The sequence below is a fragment of the Dermacentor albipictus genome, chromosome 9 (assembly GCF_038994185.2).
Source record: "Dermacentor albipictus isolate Rhodes 1998 colony chromosome 9, USDA_Dalb.pri_finalv2, whole genome shotgun sequence".
Lineage (NCBI taxonomy): Eukaryota > Metazoa > Arthropoda > Arachnida > Ixodida > Ixodidae > Dermacentor > Dermacentor albipictus.
The window spans coordinates 60923430-60947636 of NC_091829.1; the positions used below are offsets into that span (position 1 = coordinate 60923430).

The 24207-nt window shown below is 46.7% G+C and overlaps 1 protein-coding gene across 9 annotated transcripts in view; it reads right to left on the bottom strand.

Moving 5' to 3' along the window:
- The window catches only part of LOC135919787 (zinc finger protein 567-like), a 136653-nt gene that overhangs the window by 9053 nt on the left and 103393 nt on the right, over window positions 1–24207 (bottom strand). For 8 of the 9 annotated variants that reach the window (XM_070526055.1, XM_070526054.1, XM_070526056.1 and 5 more), the window contains one exon: window positions 15498–15601. The exons of the other annotated variant lie outside the window; for it this stretch is intronic. In XM_070526055.1, coding sequence (XP_070382156.1) covers window positions 15498–15601 — 104 coding nt within the window. The remainder of the gene's footprint in view (window positions 1–15497; window positions 15602–24207) is intronic. 9 annotated transcript variants of the gene reach the window in all.

Sequence of the window (24207 nt, forward strand, 5' to 3'; positions counted from 1 at the left end):
GTAGATGTGACTTGGCTGTAAAGTGGCCTAAAAAACTGTCGCTGTAAAGTGCGTAAAATCTACGTGCTATAAAATTATGGCGATGACTAATGACGAATACTCTAAACACTAAAATCCATCGTAGAATAATGATGCAAAATATAAAATATATAAGATGGTAAAATTACTTGGAGCACTGCTACCTCGCCTGAGCCCTTGAACTACAAGGGCCTAGAGGCATGTGCTATTCAAAATAATGATCACAGCGGCATCCTCTGAAGAGAGGAAGCGCTACGAACATGTGGGGCTAAAAACATGCAAAACAACATCTTTCAGAAAACTTAAAACTGTGTTAGTGTCAAATAAAGGTTCTGGGCCGAGTAACATAACAGGATGAAGGGGGATCTGCTGCCGGTATGCTAAGAGAACATGTTTCCTTCTTTCAGGTTCGGCTTCCCGACACTCCAGTAGAACGTGGAGGACGGTCAGCCTCTCCCCGCATCTACCACAGGTTGGAGGCTCGTTTCCTGTGAGTAAAAAGTTATTTGTGCCAAAAGTGTGTCCTATTCTTAGACGGCAGAATAGGACATCTGTCCGGCGGGATTTTGTTACAGGAGGCCAGAAACCTAATTGTGGCTTTATTACATGCAGTTTATTATTTATTTCTTCGTCCCACATGCGTTGCCAGTGGTTTCGTAGTTTCCTTCTTAAAAAAGGCTTCAGGTCTGTGACAGGGACCGAAGCAGTAGAGTTAACTGCATGATATGAGATTGATGTGGCCATCTGGTCGGCTAGAACGTTTCCCTCGATGCCCCTATGTCCAGGCACCCAGCATATGATCACATCTTGGTTAGATATATATGATTTGCACAGTGCGGAGTAAAGTTCAATAACTACTGGATTTTTATGATTACAGAAAGACATCAAGGCCTTCACAACACTGAGGGAGTCCGTATATATCACTGATTTCGGGAGTTGTGATTTGTTTATATGCTTTACGGCCGACAGCAGGGCGTAGGCCTCAGCCGTAAAGATACTAGTTTCCGGGTGCAGTACGTCGGATTCTGAGAAGGATGGACCGACGGCTGCATAGGACACCCCGTCGTGTGTCTTTGATGCGTCTGTGTAGAACTCCGTGCAGGAGTATTTGTGCTGGAGTTCCCGGAAGTGCATCTTGATTTCAATCTCTGGAGCATGCTTTGTGACTTCCACGAAAGATATATCACATTGTATGAGCTGCCACTCCCAAGGAGGTAGCAGCTTGGCTGGATGCATAAGGCGAAGCTCGAGGAGTGGAATGTGCATTTCTTCACTAAGCTCCCTCACACGCAGCGAGAAAGGCTGTCTTACGGAGGGACGATTGCGAAAGAGTGTAGCATATGTCATGTCATGAATGGTATTAAAACAGGGATGTTGAGGATTTGAGTGGACTTTCAGAAAATATGTATGGCTGGTGTATGTTCTCTGGATATGAAGAGACCACTCATTCGATTCTGCATATAAACTTTGTATGGGACTCGTTCTGAATGCGCCAATGGCCAGACGGATTCCTAGATGGTGGACCGGATCTAGCATCTTTAGCGCGCTCGGGGCTGCAGAATGATAGATCACGGCACCATAGTCTAGTCGTGATTGAATGAGGCTCTTATAGATATTCATTAAACACTTTCTGTCACTACCCCATGTAGTGTGGGATAGAAGTTTGATTATGTTCATTGTTTTCAGACATTTTTCTTTAATATATTTAATGTGGGGGACGAAAGTGAGTCGGTAGTCAAGTATGACACCTAGGAATTTGTGCTGCTTGCTGATAGGTATTCGTTGTCCACACAGTTCTAAGGAAGGATCCGGAACCACGCCTCTCTTTCTTGTAAAAAGAACGCAAGAGCTTTTGTTAGGATTGATCTTAAATCCATTCTTGTCTGCCCACACTGAGACTTTATTCAGGCCATGCTGTACCTGCCTCTCGCAGACTGCGAGGTTACAAGATTTGAAAGCTATTTGTATATCGTCCACGTAGACAGAATAAAAGATTGCCGGTGGTAATGAGGCGCGAAGCGTGTTCATCTTCACGATGAAAAGTGTGCAGCTGAGCACGCCTCCTTGGGGTACACCCGTTTCTTGCGTAAAAGGACGTGAGAGTGCATTGCCGACTTTTACCCGGAAGGTACGATTTGACAGATAGCTTTTTATTATATTAAACATATTACCGTGGATGCCCATTTCTGACAAGTCTCTTAAGATTCCGTAACGCCACGTGGTATCGTACGCCTTCTCCATATCGAGGAATATGGATAAGAAGAATTGTTTGTGTACAAATGCGTCCCGGATATTTGCTTCTACACGTACAAGGTGGTCAGTTGTGGAGCGTCCTTCTCGGAAGCCGCACTGATAAGGATCAAGAATTTTGCTCTGTTCAAGGAAAAAGATGAGTCTCCGATTTATCATTTTTTCGAACACCTTACAAAGGCAACTTGTGAGGGCTATCGGGCGGTAACTTGCCACTGAGGAAGGGTCTTTGCCTTGTTTCAAAACAGGGACTACAATGGCTTCCTTCCACGCGGTTGGAAGGTACCCTGCATCCCAGATGGTGTTGAAAAGTGTGAGTAGTGTAAGTTGGGTGTCTTTATGTAAGTTTTTGATCATTTCATACATGATTCTGTCAGATCCCGGGGCAGAGCTCTTGCATGCGCTCAAGGCAGCTCTCAACTCGGCAATGCTAAAAGGACAATTGTGTGGTTCATTCTGTTGACATTTTCTAATGAGTGGCTTACGTTCTTCTATTTGTTTATATTTCAGAAAGGATTGCGAGTAATGGTTGGCACTTGACACGCTCTCAAAGTGCTCCCCAAGTGAGTCCGCCTGATCTTGTAGGGTATCGCCTTCTGTGTTTACCAAAGGGAGTGCATGTGCTTGTCGCCCTCTTATGCTATTGACCCTGTTCCAGGCTTTCGCCTCATCTCTGAACGAGTTAATACTTGATAGAAACTTCTGCCAACTTTCTCGTCTGGCCTGTCGGCGGGTTCGCCTGCCTTCGGATTTTACTTTTTTAAAGTTGACTAGATTTTCTGCAGTGGGAGAAGCGCGTAGCAACCCCCACGCCCTGTTCTGTTTTTTACGAGCGATCCTACAATCGTCGTTCCACCATGGGACACGCCGTTTGCAGGCCAAGCCTTTTACTTCTGATATGCATTTATATGCGACATCTATTATGAATGCTGTAAAAAACTCGACTGCAGCGTCAATTTCTAATGAAGACAGGTCAGCCCATGAGATACTAGTTAGAGATCGAAATTTCTCCCAATCAGCTGTCTCAATCTTCCACCTAGGAGCGTATGGCGGATATTCGTTTTCTTTATATGATCTTAGCAGTATAGGGAAGTGGTCGCTACCGTAAGGGTTGTCGGTAACTTCCCATTCAAGTTCAGGCAGTACAGACGGGGAGACTATACTGAGATCTATTGACGAAAAGGATCGGTTTGCAAGAGAGTAATATGTGGGCTCTTTTTTATTGAGAAGGCACGCTCCAGAAGAGAAAAGGAACTGTTCAACAAGGCGACCTCGCGCATCTATACGAGAGTCGCCCCACAGAGAGCTGTGCGCATTGAAATCGCCAAGAACAGCATAAGGTTCTGGCAATTGATCGATCAAGGAGTGAAATTCATGTTTGTTCAGTTGGTAATGCGGGGGTATGTAAAGGGAGCAAATGGTGATGAGTTTGTTTAGTAGGACAACTCGAACCGCCACTGCTTCAAGGGGCGTTTGTAGCTGTAAAGGTTGACATGCAATACTTCTATGAGTAAGAATCGCAACACCACCCGATGATGCGACGGCATCATCGCGATCTTTGCGAAACGTCAGATACGTACGGAGAAAGTTTGTGTGTTTAGATTTTAAGTGAGTTTCCTGTAAACACAGCACTTTTGGATTATGTTTGTGGATAAGTTCTTGCAAATCATCAAGGTTTCTAAGGAGACCTCTGATGTTCCATTGGATGATTTGTGTATCCATGTTTAAGGTGAATTGGTGCTGTGTTTACGGAGACGGAGTGGATGCCTTATAGTACAGAGCCCTTTCGAGGCCCTGTAACAGGTGTTTTGTTCTTTCTGAAGCGTTCGAGCGATTCTCGACGCTCCTTAGGCGTTTGGTGCGCCTTGGGGTCAGGTGTAGTGTCCATTGCCTCGTGTGAGGCGCCGGACAAGCGCTCTTGCGAGCGAGAGGTTTTCAGAGGGAGTCCCGCCTTGGAGGGCAAGACCCCTGCGCCCACCAGCCCGGAGGTCGATGGGGTTCCCTGAGGGATTTGGCTGCGCTGGACGTTGCCAGCGCTGGAAGGGGCCTCGGAGGTTGGGGCAGCCTCGGCTGCACCCACCTTTGGGGTGGATGGTCCCTTCTCCTCGGTTGACGGAGCAGCGCTAGCTGCAACCGCCGCGGGGGCAGATGGCGTAACTGCCGACTCACTGCCTGTGGGTCTGACAGCCGCCGGAGGCCGTTGCGACGCTGCCCCCTTACGCGCCACACCGGCAAAGCTGCTCTTAGACAGGTATGACACCCGCCTACGTGCCTCCTTGAAAGATATATTTTCTTTGACTTTGATTGTCACAATCTCTTTTTCTCTTTTCCAGGACGGGCAGGCGCGCGAGTGTGCGGCGTGCTCGCCATCACAGTTGACACAATGTGGAGTCTTCTGGCATGTTTCGGAGGAATGTTCAGTGTCACTGCACTTGGCACATGTCAGCCGGCCTCGACAGTTCTGTGAACTGTGGCCGAACCTTTGGCACTTAAAGCATCTGAGAGGATTTGGCACGTATGGCCTAACACGAAGTTTGATATAACCGGCCTCGATGGACTCGGGGAGGACACTTGAACCGAACGTGAGTATAAGGTGTTTCGTGTTGATCTCTTTACCGTCTCGCCTGATCTTAATTCGCTTAACATTTATTACATTCTGTTCACTGAAGCCCTCCAAGAGTTCAGCTTCAGTGAGCTCTAGCATGTCATCGTCCGAGACAACGCCGCGGGTGGTGTTCATGGTACGGTGCGGAGTTACAGTTATTTGGGTTTCGCCAAACGAGACAAGTTTCGGCAGTTTCTCGTACTGCTTCTTATCGTGGAGCTCCAAGAGAAGATCACCACTTGTCATTCTCGACGCCTTATATCCTGTTCCAAAAACTTTAGTTAAAGACTTCGAAACAAGGAACGGTGAGATGTTACCCACTAGTTTGTCTGGGTTTTCTGAGTGGATCACATGATATCTAGGAAAGTTCTGGACTTGTCGTCCGAAAAACTGAAAGAGATCTTCGGTGCGCCCTCGTTTGTGAGGGCAATCAGGGAGTTTAGGAAAAGCGTTTTCCATGAGTACAGTAGGGTTTTCGGCCGCGATGCCGACCACCCACCATGGAGCCCAACAGGGGGACGTGACAGGAGTTCCTGCTAGAGAGAATCTGCCAACGCCAGCCGTACATCGCTGCTATAACCAAATACAGCATAACCAAGGCTGGCTAGCTACACAAGGTTAACCCTTGCCGCCGGGAAACTAGGAAGTGAGGAGAAGTAATGAGAAGACAGGAAAGATGAAAAAGACGAGAGAGAAAGACGAAGATTGGAGAGGAGGACAGGAAAAGGCGACTGCCGATTTCCCCCGGGTGGGTCAGTCCGGGGGTGCCGTCTACGTGAAGCCGAGGCCAAAGGGGTGTGTTGCCGCCGCCGAGGGGCCGTAAAGGTCCAAACACCTGGCATTGGCTCAACCCCCAGGATCCCCTTTTCCCCGGACACGGCTAAGCCGCGCACGGCTACACGCGGGAGGGTCCAACCCTCGTGTGCTCGGGTCCGTGGTGTCGCAACACACCAAACGCCTGCTTGCGCAGACGCCCCTGCGGGGGCTAAAAGGCTACACGTGCTATGAAAAAGAACGCACAGCAATACTAATCAGTAAATCCCTCACCGCCATAGCACACGACAGCATAGCCGACACAGACATAGACCACGGTATTGTCGAAATCATTCCAAAAAAGAAACGAAAAGACAGCAGTGTCTTTGTCATAAATCTCTATAGTCCTCCGAATCAAAAAGAGGCCGACTTCCGCAAACTTTTTGCAGGAGCGAGCAAATTAGCCAAAACAAACGCCCTAGTGATTGTAGGAGATTTCAACGCCAAAGATCTGACCTGGGGTTACAAAAAACCAGACAAGAAAGGCGTGCAAGTTAAGGAAGCAGCAGATATGTACGGCTGCACCCTCATAACAGACGACAGTACGCCAACCAGACTAGGTAACAGCGTAAGCTCCGACACGTGCCCCGACCTGACATACATCCGGAGAACAGACAAGGCGGTACGGGAAAACCTGCTGGAGAATCTGGGCAGCGATCACTACATCCTAAAAACGCAATTGGCAACCGGAAGAATAAAACGCGAAATTGGCACCACCAAGGTGACAGATTGGAATGCCTTCAGGAAGGAATGCAAAACTATAGAGGGAAACATCGAGTCCCTAGAAGGCTGGGGAAACAAGCTCAGGGAGGTGCTCGACAAGTACACCAAAGAAATAGAAAAAATAGAGGAAATACCTGAGGTGGACTCGCGACTACTCAAGCTATGGGAGGCAAGACGCGGGCTCACTAAAAGATGGAAAAAACAAAGGCTAAACAGGAAGCTCAAAAAGAAAATTGCAGAGATAACCAAGGTGGCGGAGGAGTATGCGGCTCAGCTGACTAGGCAAAACTGGCAACAGTTTAGCGAGTCCCTAAACGGAACGCTTAGCACGGCAAAAACATGGCACATACTCAAGGCGCTCCTGGACCCAACAAAAACAAAATCTGAAAACAATAAGGCCATACACCGCCTGGTACAGCAATTCGAGGGACCGGACTACTAGAGCAGGTCAGAGTCAAATGTTTCGGACAGGACCACCCGGCGGCCTACACACAACAATACAAAGGGAAAGAAAAGGAGCTGCTGGACAGGCCAATCACAAAAGAAGAGGTGTACGCGGCCATAAGAAGCGTAAAAAAAAATACAGCAGCGGGCACGGACAAAATCAGAAATTCACTCATTCGAAACCTAGGGGACGAACAGGTGGAACAACTCACCGCCTTCCTCAACAAATACTGGGCTGCGGAAACGGTACCAGAGGAATGGAAGCATGTCGAGATTGTAATGATTCCCAAACCAGGTAAAAAGCTACAGGTTACAAACTTGCGACCAATCTCCCTCACATCGTGCTTAGGCAAATTATATGAGGATAGTAACAAAAAAACTGCAACATTAAATAGAGGAAAACGAGCTATACCCCCATAGTATGTTCGGTTTCCGATCCAAGCTTTCGACACAGGATGTCCTTCTCCAAATTAAACAAGAGGTTCTCAGCAACATACCATACAACGGAGAACACATTTTAATGGCACTAGACATAAAAAGAGCTTTTGACAATGTGCGCCACGCGGCAATCCTGGAAGGCCTTAACAGCGTAGACTGCGGGAAGAAAGTACACGGATACGTCAAAGCCTTCCTCTCCAATAGAACAGCAACAATAGGTTTGGGAGAGATTCGATCGCAAAAATTCGCCACACCAAACAAGGGGACACCCCAAGGTTCAGTAATTTACCCGATACTCCTTAACATCGCAATGATTGGCCTAGGGCATAAACTAAGCAATATCGAAGGCATAAAACACGCCATTTATGCAGATGACATCACCATCTGGGCCACTAAAGGCTCGCTGTGCCAAAAAGAAAGCTATCTGCAAGCAGCAGCCACTTGCGTGGGAGAATACGTCGGGGAAAGAGGCCTTGAGTGCTCCACGGAGAAATCCGAGCTTCTGAGAATTACACGGTGCAAGAAAAGCAAAGAAAGCCTTAACATATGGCTAAAGGGGCAGCCGATACCGGAAAGCCAACAAATCAGGGTCCTTGGAATGTGGGTGCAATCCAACCAGCGCTGCACCCACACGCTGAAAACACTCAAGCAGTCAACAACCCAAATAGCACGCACGATCGCGCGGGTGTCGCAAAAGAGATATGGGATGAAAGAAGGAGACACACTTAAGCTGGTTGGCAACCTGGTTGTCAGCAGGGTTACATACTCACGCTCGTACTTCAACTGCACCAAACAGGAAATACAAGAAGCGGACACAATTTTACACAAAGCGTACAAAACAGCACTTCACCTGCCGAACAATACATCGACAGAGAAACTAATGGCACTTGGTTTAAGCAACACCTTCGAAGAACTAAAAGAAGCCCAAAGTATCGCACAGCTCATGAGACTCCAGCAGACTAAAACGGGAAGGGAACTGCTAATAAGGCTAGGCTTCGTGGAATCAAAGAAACCCAAAGAATGGAGGGGATTCCTGATGAATATCGGAAAACATTCACTGTTAGCCCCCTACCCAAAAACATGGACCCAAACCTCCACACGGCGCGAAGGGACGCAAGGGCGAAATACGTCGAAAAGTACCTGGCCACAAAAAACACAACAGTATACTCAGATGCTGCACTATACGCCAAGCAAAGAGGCACAAACATAGTAAAGACAGCTGCGATAGTAATAAGCCAGGACTACAAAGAGATCAGCAGCGCGTCAATGAAGGACTGTTCGGTAACGGAAGCTGAGGAAATAGCCGTAGCTCTAGCGGCAGTGGAGGGCTACCGATCCGAAAGGACCTTAACAATACTCACCGACTCGCAAACTACGTGTCGGAATTACATGAACGGCAGAATAGGACGCAGAGCGCTTCACATCCTTCGCTCCTGCAGGGCTAACAACAAAGTCGGGCATACAATTTTCTGGGCACCGGGACACGCTGGAATAGAAGGGAACCTAAGGGCGGACACGGCAGCTCGAGAGCACAGAAACCGAGCGGCCACAAGCACCGACCCTGAGGAACCCATACCAGTCAACCCAAGCTACTCAGACATATTGAATTACTATAAGGGGGTCCGAATCAAATACCCTCCGCCCCACAACATCCTAAATCAGCATGAAGCAACCTCTTGGAGGAGGCTGCAAACAGGAACATATCCAAACCTAAACACACTAAGCAAGATGTTTCCCACCCAGTATAGAGACATTTGCCCCTGGTGCGGCGCGAAGCCCACCTTATATCACGTTACATGGGAATGCGTTCAGAATCAGCAATTCCTTCAAATAAAAGACCCGAGTGCGGAGCAGTGGGAGAGGGTGCTCTGTAGCAGCGACCCGAAAGTCCAGCACGGACAAGTAAGGCACGCTTGCCGAGTAGCCACCCTCAGTGGTGCCCTGGAATAGGGGCGTCGACCCTGCGCAGATGGGGAAGAAGACCGTGAAGATGGCCGACCACATCTGCCACCGCTAATTTCTACACCATTAGAGCTAATAAACTTTTTCCTCCTCCTCCTGCTCCTCCTCTGGGAACGCCAACTACCCAGTGAGGCCCATGTGGCAAGCAATGGTCATTTCTCGTTACTTTTATTGCGTTGATTAGAAAAATTATCCTTGATATCAACGTCTATAAGTAGAAATGTAACGATTTGCATACCCAAGCAAAACCTCGTTTCGTGCGTTATTTCGAGGTTGAACATGCTTGCCACATCTCCGTGAGTTGTGCTGAAAAGTGTACAAAGCCTACGTAGGCACTTCTTTTCCTTTCTTATCGGGCACCTCCGACATTGTCTCTTGTCACAATGCGCTAAAGTATTCTGCTATTGGTGCCAAAGGAGACGTGAAAAACGGAGTGGGTTTCCGAAGCGTAAATCAAACTTTAGTGTGTACAAACTGCCAATCATCAGCATGGACAAATACATCTGGTTCCACCTCACCAAGGGATGATGCTTGCCTTACATTTCGATATTTTGTCTTCTGCTTTGCTCCTCTATATTTCAAAGGGAGAAAACAAAAATGACAAAGAACAGATGCGAGAAATATCGTGGTATAGGGCGAGCGCCGTCGCATATTCCAGTAAAGCCGGTTGTGCGAGCCTGTCAATGATGATAACTACCCCACGGCGTGCATATTACCTTCACGTATGCTTCGGTCACATGATCCGTTGCTCGTATTTCGTTTGATACAAATAGTACATCGGCAAGTAAAGTAATGCGAGTCAACATAGATACAGTGCACCTGGATAAGAGGTTTTTGCAGCGGAGCTGTTAGTGCCTCGCTGGTTTTCTCTTGACGTTCGCAGCTTCGCCTAGTTGCGAGCGAGATCGCTGAGAGAGAGCGAAAGTAGAGTGTAAGAAATAGCTTCGCGCAGCATAGCGACGCGGCGACGGTCGGTGGAGTCTAGTGAGGGAGAAGTAGCTGCGCGGCGGGGACACAGATGGCGTGACATCATTTCTCTCAGACTTAAAGAAAACAGAAAGAAAAACGACTCGCTCGTTTGGTTCAACGCTTCGCTGTGCTCCCTCACGGGTTGCAGAATCAAGCGTCTTTTCTTTCTTTTGATCACCATTATCATCGGTTTGGCGGATTTCAAAAAGCTACCAAGTCAACGGCATCGGAGATGGCATGCATCAGAGCTAAGGGGCGGCGGTGCACCGTCTGGCAAACGACACCCACTCATATGGTTTCTCAACAAATCGCTTGTGTTGCAGCAGGCGCCTGAAATGGCGCACCGTCCCAACCGAATCCTCCCACAGAGAAACACGACATAAATTTTTCTGTAGCCCTAACTTCCCTCAGCTTCGCTGGTCTTTGATGCTTGCGATAGCAGAGCCACGCACAATTTCATGTTACTGTCGACGAAAGTTCAACTAAGACGTGGCTTAATCGTCGATATTTCCACGTTGAAGGGACGGTGAAAAACACAGTAGCAAGAACCGCGAGTTGCGAAAGCAACACTTTATTAAGCGAAACTATGGCCACGAAACAAGTTACACTCGGGCTGAATGATATCAGCGAGCACATGCCTCAACCGTTGCAAAATTGATCAGCATCTCAAGCGAGTCTGGTATTTACAAATGTTTAGTCGAAGATTCCAGACCCGTCGCAAAGGCTCAAGCGCCTTACAGCGTGTGGAAATCTATTCTCGTCACGCATGCAATCTGATTACACAAGGTTCCACTATAACATAGAGAGCAGACAAAATTTGTGAGGATGACCAAGAAAGTTCTGATACATTCAAGCGCGTCATGCGTGAGCGATAACTTAACACTTTAGGCGGTGAAACGCGTTCACCGCAAACAGATAAAACGAGAACGAGGACGAAATAACACGTAGTAAAGAAAATTAGAGCAACGAAATCATAGTGGGTTAGCTAATGTAAAACCGCCTACTGGCGCGGAAGTTGGACTGCCTACGGCCATGTTACGAGCTTACGGGCCATGCGCACATTCGCCTAATTTTCCTGGAGTGTGCGAAATAACGAACCCATTGCCTCAGTCCACGTTGCCTTATGAGGGTGAAAACCTAATCATGGTCACTGGCCTGGTATCCGACGAAGCGTCGTCGAAGATTGTCGCGTTGTCTGACCGTCCTTGGCTGGTGCTTGATGCTTAGGCGGGCGAGTTGTCCTGATCCTGCGACAAAAGGATCATTCTGCGACGCAAGGGTGTCTAGCACCTCTTGTGTTCAACGTGCGTGCTCCTTCCAGTCGTGCTTGTTAGGTGACCTCCAGCTTCTCTGATTTGGGGTCCTTGTCATCTAGTCATAACTGTCAACGACTGTGTGGTTAAGTATTGATTCATAACGGAGTAGTCAGGTCCTCTGTCCACTAAAGTGGCCACCACACGGCGACAACGTCTGTGTTGTTGGTTCATTGCAAGGTATATGATCATGGCTTCGTAGCACTGTCCCACTGTTCTGTGACGTCGTCAGGTATCTATTGGCAGCGTGATTTTTTATTCGGAGCTTCGTCGAAATTGCAGCACGTCGTTTCTTCGTCGTGGAGACAGATCTTGCTTTGGCGGCGGAGAACCTTGGGCACTTCAATGAACAGAAACCACACATCCGTAGGTTGCTGTGTTTAGTTTACCGAATATCGACCCACATATCAGTCACATATTAGCCCAGTGTACTCTGGATGCTTCAGTGAGAGGCAGTGCCGTGGCAACTGCGATCGGCACAGTCGGCAGGGTCTCCATTGAGTTGCAGCGAAACACTCACAAACAATGTTGCTGTGAACGCAAATAGTTGATGGCAAAAGGTCGTATCTCACGGTAAGGGCATAAGCAATAGACGAGTCCGGCTTCTCAGTGGCAGAAGAGCGAGCACTCGTCAGGTGCGGGCGTGATGAGGGAAGCAGACGCCTGAAGACCGTCAGGTAGGTCATCACTCCAGGCTTTAGATGCAGCAATTTAGGGACTGGGAATGGCTGCTGGACCTCCCCTCAGACGACGTCAGCAGTTGAGGCTACTTCAGGTGCATCGAAGAGAAAATCTTAAGCAGTTCACGTGAAACTGTTATGGGGGTGTTTCGGAGTTCGTCGGAGCTTATTGTGTTTGAATTTTTCACCTCGGCGAGAACACCAGGCGATGATGTTGCTGAGTGCGCTATGCCAACGTCTTTTCGATACCCGTGGCTTCCGTTCGGAATATTGGAATGGTTTTGGCTGGTTCACGTATCGATCCTGTGTAAACCACTTGTTTCAAACCGCAGCGCGGAAGAACGCTTTCCTCTCGGACATCTGTGGGTCGAAGTGCCTGAATTTCTGCCTTGAGGGTCACGGTGTTCTCGTTCGTCATCCCTATTCGACTTCGGCCCGCTCCTTGGGTCCGACGCTCGTGAATGTATGCAGAAATGCACTGTGAAACTGCAGCTCATAAAGATTCAATTGTTAAACATAGTGGTTTTCCAAAGGTTTCCCGGTGAGATTTCCAGAGCTCCAAATGGTGATCCGCTAATGATCGGCGGCTTCCTTGGCTTTGCAGCACACGTCACTGCGGGTGACACGGGCACTCTCACTGTGGCATTTGTCGGGGTCATGATCGTCCTGGTCTTCTCGGGCAGAGGTCCGTACTAAAGCGGCAGGCGTAACCTGCGGCTAGCTGGCTCCTCCATGGCGATGTTCACAATATTAATGCGACAGCGTTAAGGAGCTTCTGTCGTAGAAAAGCAGCTGTTGTTGGTGTTGGCGTTGGTGGCGTTTCCGTGAGTGAAAAATACCGGAAGGCCATTCAAAAATAACTTCCAAAATGGGCTGGGTGGGAATCGAACCAGGGTCTCCATAAAGTGAGAAGGAGACGCTAACACTCAGGGACGAGTTCGATGGCTCAAAGCGGGACAAAAGCGCCTCTAGTGAATGCTGCGTTGCCTTAGAAACGTTCCGTAGAAAGTCATACGGCGGTCTATATCGGTTACTATGAGCATGTCAATTACAGAAGTCGGAGTTAAACGACTAGCGAAGTACGTTACCGCTACAATTCTTCTGCGCTTGGTGCACAGGCAGGGCCATCTTGCGGCAAACACAGAAGACCCCCTGCTGGCAATGTACGGCGCTGCCCCGACAGGTGCGCGCCACTCGCCCGCTTCTCCCCTTCGACTTGTTTGAGCGCATTTGGGCCGTGCGGGGACAGGTGCGAGGATGCCCCAATACCCTTGCGTTTATGAATGGGCAGCGTGAACGGGCTGCGATATCGCTATCGCGTTCCACTGTCGAAAGTGAAGCTTAAGTGTCCTCCAATATTTTAAATGACTGGTAGGGTTTGATCAGTCACCACGAAGGTCCTCTACGAGATGTCGCGTTGTAGATACGACAAATAACACAGTAACAAGAACCATCACTCACGAACCATTCTTTATTGGGTGAACCGGAACCCACAAAACAAATTACATTCGGGTAGAAAAATAGTGCCGGGCACATGAATCGATCGTCGAACAAGAGATTTACGATTAACAAGCGTCGGCTGTTCACGCATTCTTCGTAGCAGATTCCAGCGGCATCGCTGGTGCTCGGGTGCCTTCCAGAATGCACAAGTGTATTCGCGTTGCGCGTGAAATTTGGTGATAAAAATTGAACAATACGAAAAATAAGACCGAACTTTCGAACACCTTCTGATGCATGCAGGCGCGTCATGAAATGAGAAGGGCATCCGGTGAAGGACGGAGAAGGACATACGAACTACGCGTGTCAATAGTATAACCAAAAGCTATCTTGCTCACAGTTACACGTTTGTCACATGAGGGTAAAAATTCTACAGCTGTAATAGAGTGGAGTGCAAGGGAGATGAGACGGCTTCAGAATGAATGAGAAACTGCATATTAAAAGTGACAGATGTTCCACGTTAATACAACAACAGCTAAAATATTCGTTTTGGTAGAACATATATTGTGAAGCTACATATGATTTCAGTCTAATTCAGTTTCAGTTTTCTCTTCGGCATGATAAAGAAGAAAAACCTTCGCTGTGAATACAGGAGCCAAAGAGTGAACCAAAGCAATACGTGCATTGAACAATTTGTAAAGGACATAAATGTCCGCATGTTAATGTCTATATATTGTCATAAAAGCGGTCTTTGGGAGGCAGCAAGGCCTAGGTACGTCAATTTTTGGTAGACATTTTTTTTTTAGTTGACAAGAAAACTGCCTTCTTTGAAAATGTTTCCTAATGCAAGGTGTTCTCTTTTATTTACACTGCAGAATAATTAAAACGATGATAAGGCAAAGCTTGTTTACTAGTACACTCTCAGACCATTTGCACAGAACTAAACTACGTGTCAAGGATTCTGTGCGAACGTTTCAACCTTCTAGTGACACAAAACACGAACTTGCTGCTCATTAGGGTTTGTCTAGGAATGAGTTCGCTAAAGCTACTTTGGCGAACAACATAGTTGTGCAAACAGCACGCTCTAGCCAGGACCTGCAATATACTTCGATATTCAAACATCCCAGATTCTGCTGGAGACGACGTTTCCTTTCGTAATTTCGGAAAATCAAGCGGCATCATTTACGTCTTGCATTTCACTCAGCAGTCTTAAACATCAAAAGAAGCCCGCCTCTCCACACGATGCGTCCGGTTAGTTTATCACTCCGACGGGAGAATGTCAGCGCCTATTTTATCCTGCATGGGTGCATGGTCACGTTCATATACAATGCCCATGGGCGATTTACTGCACTTGCGCACTAGTGACACTGTTAAGACTGCCCACCGTATGCGTCACGGGGTGTGCAATTCGTTAAAATGCATGTCTAGACGAATCTCCACACAATTAGCGCCCAGTATTCTGGCAGAGATGTGCGTCGATGTATTCTCTCTTTGTGGACCGATATCCACACTGCTTGCACTCCTACGGTGTTCCGTCCCCGTGAAATGCTTCGCGGTGTTTTTGGAGAGTATATTTGTGCTTAAAGGAGCGATTACATATGTCGCAAACGAAAGGTCTGTCGTAACTGTGTGATTTGAGATGATTGTTAAGTTCCCTTTTGCTTTTGAAAGCTTTAGTGCATATTTGACAGATATGGGGTTTCAAACCTGTGTGAATCCGTTCATGATCACGCAAATTCGACCTGTGCGCGAATGATTTCGCACATATTCCACATTTGTATGGTCTTTCGCCGGTATGCGTGCGGTAATGTCCAGATAGATGGACAGCCCTTGTGAAAAATTTACCACATGTTTGACATTTGTGTTTCAACTTCTTGGCAGACGATTGAACACTTGCTCTGACACCACAGGAGCCTTGCTCCTCCATTCCTCCGGTTCCAGTAGCATTCCTGCAAGGATACGGGCAAATTAGCTCAAAATGGCTCACTATTGTTATGGGACGACAAAACACTTTTTGACCAATAGAGTGTTTGACGAAAAAAATCGCGCGTGAATGGTAAGGTGACTCGCTCTTAGCGCTAAGGTGCTGCATTGATATTTAGCGCTCGATTTGGGCTCCAGGTTGGCAGAATTTGAACGGAGGTTCTTTCGGTGCTCTGTGATGCTAACCTGGAAATGAATTTTCCTCGTTCGAGTGGCAAGCAGCACAGAAGCCTTGGATCATCTAATACATCGTATTTCCTACACGAAACAGGTGCAGGAGATTGGAAGTATCTCTCAGTGACGGCAAGTTAAAAAAATGGCTGTGGCTTAGGTAAGGTTAAGCCCAGGATGCGAAGCATACTAGCCTTTATTTTAGTTGTTGAACCACTGTTTAGCCTGGTGAACTGCTGTTGCTTGGCTATATTTGGTTCGGCTAGACGAAGAAACAACTCATGCATTACTTCTTCGCCTTCAAGAGTGGAACGCGACAGCGTTCCCGTCGACCCGCCAAGGGGTGTAAGACAATGGGCTACAGGGCAGCGACTACGCGCCCCGCATTGGACGCGGTGAGCGTCGAGCAAAGCAGCGTTCGTCGCGGCAACGAAATGTGCGCCTGAGCAAGAGACGCACGCCTTAGAAACAGCGCGTTTCTAAGGCAACACCGCATTCACTAGAGGCGCTTTTGTACCGCTTTGAAGCATCGTACTCGTGGCTCAGTGGTAGCGTCTCCGTCCCACACTCCGGAGGCCCTGGTTCGATTCTCACCCAGCCCGTCTTGCAAGAGTTGAGCCAAAGCCACTTCTCCTCTGTCGTGACGTCACGGTGTCACGTGATTTCATGGCGACACCGCCGCGCCTGAGGAGCTGGGTTGAGCTCTCGTAATATGCTTCGCATAAAACTAGCCAGTCTGAGTATTGAAAATACAACTCCGTCTTCACGCTCACAAAGAGTATTCGGCAAAAGTCCAAAAGCGTGCTTTCGGTAGTGAGACATTCGGCATTGAGAAAGACTGTTTTGCGCCGGGTAAAATAGGTCTCCGTTTTATTGCGCAGCTCTTAATGACCCATTCTTGCGGCGAGCGTCGGTGGCGCAACAGAGCGAAGGACAAGAGCGAAAGATGAAAGAGCGAATGCGGAGTGGCAAAAGATGCGAGCCTTGAATGGTCGAGAGGCCGCGACCAATGATAGCTGCCCCTTCAGTGACATGAGCGCGGAAGATTGGTTTCATGCAGACTCGCGCTACCGCTCGTTTCGTAGTACCATCGGATCTCGGCCAGAGCGCTCATTTCGTGCTATGATGAGCTCGTGTGGGCTCTCGCTTTCGCATGATGAATTTCATGCTTCGATTGTATTGGTCTGCAATTGTTTGCCAATCTCAGTTTATGCGCGTATTTTATGGAAGCCACACAGCACCAGCTATTACACTATATCCTTCGATCAGTCATTTACAAAAGCCATCGCGCTTGACCTCTGCTATTTGTATCTCTCAAAATATTTGCCTGAATATATCCCGTAATAAAAACACGTACACAGCTGCTCTAAAATTTCACTTTATGGGCTATCCTAATGGTCGGTGAATTTTTCAGGAGAGATTGTCGCGAGGAAGAGTAGAAAGGTTCAGCAGCATGTTACACTCTACTAACACCTGAAGAGGAAAGCCTCCTGCATGCGTGGTAATGCCTAAAATTGTACGATCTGACGGGTCAGACATAGTGAGCTGCCGTACGAAGTAAACTTTTGGCACTGTAGGTTGACCTCCTCAACGTCACATGCGGGAACATAATGCATTCCTAAAGGTGATTTCGTTCTTGTTTTCATTGGCTCTCTTTTTTTCCGTCGCTCGTTCGTTCGTTTCTTTCCTTGGTTCATATTCAGCCATTACTTGCTTGCTTGCTTATGGGGTGTGAGCCATTCCTGATGATATTTCGCTCTCACTAGAGGCGCTTTTTTTGCGGGTAGAAGCCGTTGAAACTAGCCTATTGAGGCTCTCGATTTAAGAAACGGAAATGGCGCAGAGGCAAACTACTCGCGTCATTTCTGACATGTGTAGGTGGAATGACTCCCCGTTGTACGTCAATCGCCTTAACTTAAAGTCCTACACATCGAATACGAAGAAAAACTGCCGGGTTCAAGTTTTCCTGCAGTGTTTGTACGAAGTCATTTGATATTTGAGTCGCATTCGAACTGCACGCCGTTCGTGCCGTAGGCACCATGAGAACGAGACACACATAATCATTTCCCCCCATACGTAGCAGGCACAGGAACATCAAATACTTCAGTGATTTCATGTATAATGGATGAAATATGCTACCGAAGAAGTAAGTATTTTCTTTTTTTCTCAATAAGGTAATGAACGCTGCAAGCGTTGAGTTAAGGCAATGCTGGTGCTACAGCGTTTCTACCGTTTAGTGAAGAAAAATGCAACGGGAAGTCGAACAGAGACGGCGCATACAGTGTGTCTTTTGTACATCCTGCTGCCCGCTTGAAATGTCTGCGCCAAGCAGTACATGAACATTGGTCGCCATTCTTGCGGTAATATGCTTTTAACGCGATAGCGTTAAGGAGCTCGTGTCGCAGAAAAGCCGGTGTCGTCGGCGTCGGTGTCGGTGTCGGCGTCGGTGTCGGCGTCAGCATTTTGCAGCGTTGACCGTGAGCGATAAATCACGGCAGGCACTCCATAAATAAAAAGCAACTTCAAAGATGGGCTGGGTGGGAATCGAACCAGGGTCTCCGGAGTGTGAGGCGGAGACGCTACCACTCAGCCACGATTTCGATGCTTCCAAAAGGTACAAACGCGCCTCTAGTGAATGCGGTGTTGCCTTCGAAACGAGCCGTGGAAAGTTATACTGTGGTGTATATCGGTAATTATGAAGATGTAACTTACAGAAGTCGCAATTACACGAGTAGCGATGTGCGTTTCGCTGCATTTCTTCTGCGCTTTTTACTTGTATACATGTATTTATTCTTGTTACGGTTGTTCACATGGCTCAAGCAATGTTATAGCTTGGTTCGAGTCATGTGGTGTTACCTTGTACGTCGTTTCTAATCATTACAGTTTGGCCGGCATCCAGACCAGATTATTTAGTTTAGAATGAGAACTTTCAAATAACGAAATTTCGTTCGACAGAGCCACTTAAACTGCGGCAAATTATCCATCATACCTTTTATTCAGGCTTGCAAGTGGGAAAAATTATCAACTAGCTAAGCTTAAAAACAATTGAAGCTTAGAATTTACAAAGTTGATAATGATGATTATGGTTGAATTTTATTGGCGCTAGGGCATCTAAGGCCAAAACGCGGCAGGACATGTGGCTTGGTTTAATAAAATTGTGAGTTTAGGAACAGGACCTAACATAAAAGCTGTATAGACGCTTTCACATAAACTATGTCTACATATAGCTGCGCATCAATTTTAAAATATTTACTAAGATGAGCATAAGGCCTTACATTCATTGGTTATAGGCACAGATCAATTATTGTGGATTGTTCGTGTGCCTAGCTTTACAATTCTTGCGTACGCAAGAGGAGCGACAGCTCAGGCTTACTTTTGTGCATCAGACCATATCTCACCTGTGAGGCACAATCTCATGTTTAGGATGACACTAGATGTCTAGAAAGTTAACTTATGCAAGATATTTATAAGCGTTCTTTTGAAGTTAAAAAGTGCATCCTCTGATCAGACCATGCCGGGATGGGAGGGTATATTGTGTGAGTAAAGTTCCATAAAATGAGCCAATGGCTCTCGGTGAAGTTGAGTACATTGACTCAGGACATGTAAGACGGTTAAGTTCTCACCGCAGCGTGTGCACGTCGTTGGGTCAATTGCAGTCTAGAGGTATTTGTATGTGCCATAAATGTGTCCTATTCTGTGTCGTGCCAGCCAGACTTGGGTGAGTCGATCAAGCTTCAGCGGGAAGCATTTGGTTAACTGCGGTTTTAAAAGGTGCAGCCCGTTTTCGACTACCCTGTCCCAATCAGCTTGCCAATGATTACGGAGGGCCTTTCGTACCGCAGGTTTCATGCCTGCACCAGGTATGCAGCTTACATCAATTGTATCCCGATGACACGCTTGTCCAGCATTTTTGTCCGACATTTCATTGCCTGCGATCACAGTGGCCTGGCACCAAGCCACTCTGACATTCAACTTGAATTAGTTGAAGGAGCTTGTTTAATAAGGGGTTTCGGCTTGCTTTGCCACAGGACAGGGGGGTGGTGACAACGCTTAAAGAATGTGTGTATATTATTTTTTGTATCTTGTGGTGTTTTCTATACTCAACAATGATCAGAATACCGTATGCTTCCACTGTAGAGATGCTGCTATGGTTGCGCAAAGTTCTAAAGTTTGAGAAGTTTGGGCCATGGGTGGCACATGATACCGAATTTGCCCACTTTGAAGCATCAGTGAAAAATGCAATAGATCTGTACTTGTCTTCAAGGGCCATGAAATGCTGCTGAATAAGGATACTTGGACAACTTTTTTGTTAGGCTCTGTAAAGGACAAGTCACAGGTGACTGGACATTGCTCCCAAGGTGGGAGGAATTCACCATAGTCACTTTCCTGCAGATCTGTGAAAACTATTGCAAGTTTTTCAGCAACAGACATTACTGCTAATGGGAACAGCGGGGCGTGATAGGGCCGGTTGAAGTACAGCTGGTTTGAGGACTGATCATATATGAGTGCTTTGCATGGATGTTGTTTTAATGACATCGTTCTTATTGCATAGGTGACTCCGAGATATGTGCGCTGATAATCCAGTGGCCACTGATCCGACTCTGCATAGACACTTTGGACAGGGCTCGTACGAAGGTACCAAGTGCTAGGCGGATACCTAAGTAATAGATAGGATCGAGTAGCTTAAGTGCTCCTTTGAAGCTGACTGGTAAACAATATATCCAAAGTCTATGCGCGACAGCACAAGGCTTTTAAAGAGAGATAGGAGACCATACCTATCTGTTCCCCACGACTGATGAAATAAAATTTTTAAAAGGTTCATAGTTTTAAGACATTTAAGCTTCAACTATTTTATATGTTGCTTGAAGGTTAGCTTACTATAAAAATTTACGCCTATAAATATTTGTTCCTTTCTAATTAGTAGGCTTCTTCAATTCATCGTAATGAATGGGTCAGGACATACCCCTCTTCGTCTGGAAAACAGCACGCAGGTACTCTTCTCTGCACTTAACCTAAACCGGTTTTCCTCTGCCCATTCCGCGAGCCGATTAACACTTACCTGTATCTGGCGTTCACACATGGATAGATTGCAGGATTTAAAGCTGACTTGGATGTCGTCCACATAGACAATATAAGACACCATGAATGGTATAGCAGAGGGGAGAGAGTTCATTTTAATTAGGAAAAGTATGCAACTTAGCACTCCTCCCTGTGGTACCCAGTTTTCTTGAACAAAAGTGCGCGATAGTACATTGCCAATTCAGATTTCACATGGGTAATTTTGCAAGATGTTCAGCATATAAACACAAATTCTATAGGACGACAGGTGTTGCAGAATACCGTATCGCCAGTCAGTACGATATGCCTTCTCAAGTTCAAAGAATACAGATAGACACTTTTGGCTGGGTACAAATGCGTCACGTATATATGACTCATGGAGACCAAAATTATCGGTTGTAGATCTTGCTCCTCGGAAGCCAGTGTGGTGAGGGACCAAGATACTATTATATTCCAAAAAGAACAGAAGACGACGGGTAATACTTTTTTCAAATACTTTAAGCGAACAGCTAGGGAGTGCAGTTGGTTTGTAATTGTTAACTAAGGAAGGGTTTTTGTCGTGTTTCAGTATTGGCACGACTATTGCCTCCTTCGAAGATGACGGTACATGACCAGCTGCAAAAATTTTATTGTAAAGACATAAGATTCAGTTTACGGTCTCACCAGGTAGATTGTTGATTATTTCATGTTATTACGTCAGAGCATGGAGCCTAGCTGCCACAAGAGCCTAGGGCAAGCTTGAGTTCATGGATTGTTAGTTGTTTGTTGTATCCTTCTGATGACAACTTGTTTCGACGCAAAAGAATATTTTCATATATTTTTGTATGGTGCTAGAACTTTTCGCTATAATTTTCAGAGTTTGATACCCTCTGAAAGTGCTCACCAAGAGTGTTTGCTTTATCTTATATTGTATCGCCAGAGCCAGCAATGAGAGGAAAAGGATTTGCACGTTGTCCGTTTAGTTATCCCTATCATACACTTTGCTAACATCCGTGTATGAGTTTATGGAACATACGTAGCGTGTGCAGCTTTCGCTTTTGGATATTCGGAGGATACGGGGGCCGTTCGCTATGCACCGCGTAATTTCTATTAGATTTTCTGTTGTTGGGTAGTTGAAAATCTACTCCATGCTTTTTTCTGGCGTTTCTTTGGTGTTTCAGTCTTTCTTCCACCACTGTTTTAAATTGACTTATTCTGTGCAGGACTAAGGTATGCAGTTTTTAGCAGAACAGAGGATATTTTCAGTGATTTACTTGGTGAGTTCCTCTACACCTAGGTGGTCCACATCTTCAAGGGACAATTTACATAGGTTTCTAAATTTCAACCGGTCGGCACTATGAAGTTCACACTTTTTGTGGTAAGCTGGTCCATCGTGCACTTTGTTGTTTCTAGGAGTGTTGGGACGTGATCGCTCCCATATGAAGTACTAATTCTCCATCCCTGGTATGGAAGAAGTGATGCTGACCCTATGGCTAAGTCTATACACGAATACGTGCTGTGTGCAGGACTGTGAAATGTTAGCTCTGTCTTGGTAAATAGACAGGCTCCAGATGAAAGAAGCAACTCTTCAATTGCCGGTCCTCTCACATCAGATCTTGACTAACCGCAGAATGTGCTGTGAGCATTGAAGTCTCCGATTACTATATAGGGTTTGGGAAGCTGGTCAATCAGCTTTTCAAATTCTGCTTTGTGAAAACGTTCATCAGGCGATATATATATATGGAGCAAATAGTTATAAGTTGGTAGAACAATATAGCCTGAACAGCCACTGCTTCAATTGAGCTCTGGCGTTATACATGCTGGCATGCTTCTGACTTTTGGGCTTTGATTGCCACACCACCTGAAGAAGAATTGCCATTATTTCTATCTTTGTGGAAAATTATGCACTGTCTTTAAAAGTTCTTGTGTGTAGACTTTAAATTTGTTTCTTGAACAAAGAACAGTCATGGCTGATATTACTCTACTAGACATTTGACATCATCTAGATTCCTAAATAGGCACCTGGCATTCCAATTAATTATTCGTGTAGTCATGTCGGGGAAGATTTTTGTTGTGTGTGTTCAAGAGCACGTGTTAAAGATGGATAGTACGCATACTAAGACGGTAACCGTTTAAGTTAGCGGTCCCTTTCTTTGAGCAGTTAAAGGTATTTTATATCTTCTAGCGCGCTGGTGAAAGCGCTGATCTTTCGCCATCGATGACGCCAGGGATTTTTGATCGAGCTCCACAACCTGCTCGGAGGCACTGGAGGATCGTGAACTAGGCACTGAGGCTTTCGTCCCAGGCCGTGGAGTTTGGTTAAGCTTTGGAACCTGCGGAAATGAGGTCTGCAGGCCCACCTTCGATGATGATGGAGCAGCACTTGCTGCTGCCACCAAGGAGGGCAGGCGGAGTGATTACCGGACCACTATCAGGGACAGCGGTTGACTCCCGAGGCGTTCGTGACGCTCCCCCCGTCGCGCCACCTCGGAATAGCTCGTTTGATCTAAGTATGAAAGACATTTCCTTGCTTCGTGAAATTTTATATTTTCTTTGACTCATAGCGGAATGATTTCTTTTTTTTTCTATTTAGGGCATGTCATGGCTTCCATCACAGTTCTCGTAATGTGGAGATAAGTCGCGAGTGCCTGACGTATGATCGTTCGAGCTGCATTTCGCGCAAGTCTGCCTTCCTTGGCATGTCTGAGATCCGTGCCCATACCTCTTGCACTTAAAGCACAGTGGAGGAATTAGGATGTACGGCCTAACACCTACTTTGATATAGCCTGCATCCAATATAATAGGCAAGTACGTTAGTACACTGTCCTTTGTTGTAAGTTGTTCATTCTTCCTGCGCATTAGGATTCTTTCTACCTTGATGACATTTTGCTCCTGGAAACCTCCAAGCAGTTCTTCGTTACTACGGTCCAAGAAGTCGTCCTCAGAGAATACTCCACGGCTCGTGTTCATCGTTCGCTGTGCCGACACAGTGACGGCTACATCGCCAATGCATTCCAAATTATTAATTTTATAATGTTACATTTTATCCTTCAATTCAAGGAGGATGTCTCCATTGGACATCTTTGTGGCTTTGTAGCCAGGTCCTATAGTGTTTGCGAGGCATTTCGCCACCAAGAAGGGTGAGAATTTAGACACGCACTTGTTGCCTGCACTGTGGATTGCGTGTTACTAAGGGAACTGTTCTTTATTGTTCTTCAAAAGAAATTGAAACGTTGCATCGTTGCGCGCTCTTTTTAGAGCGCAATCAAAGGAAAGTGGTTGAGTTCGGCAGCAGGAAAGTGGTTGTGTTCAGCAACAGTGCCACCCGCCCATCACCGAGCCCAACATGGGGCCGGAGCAAGTC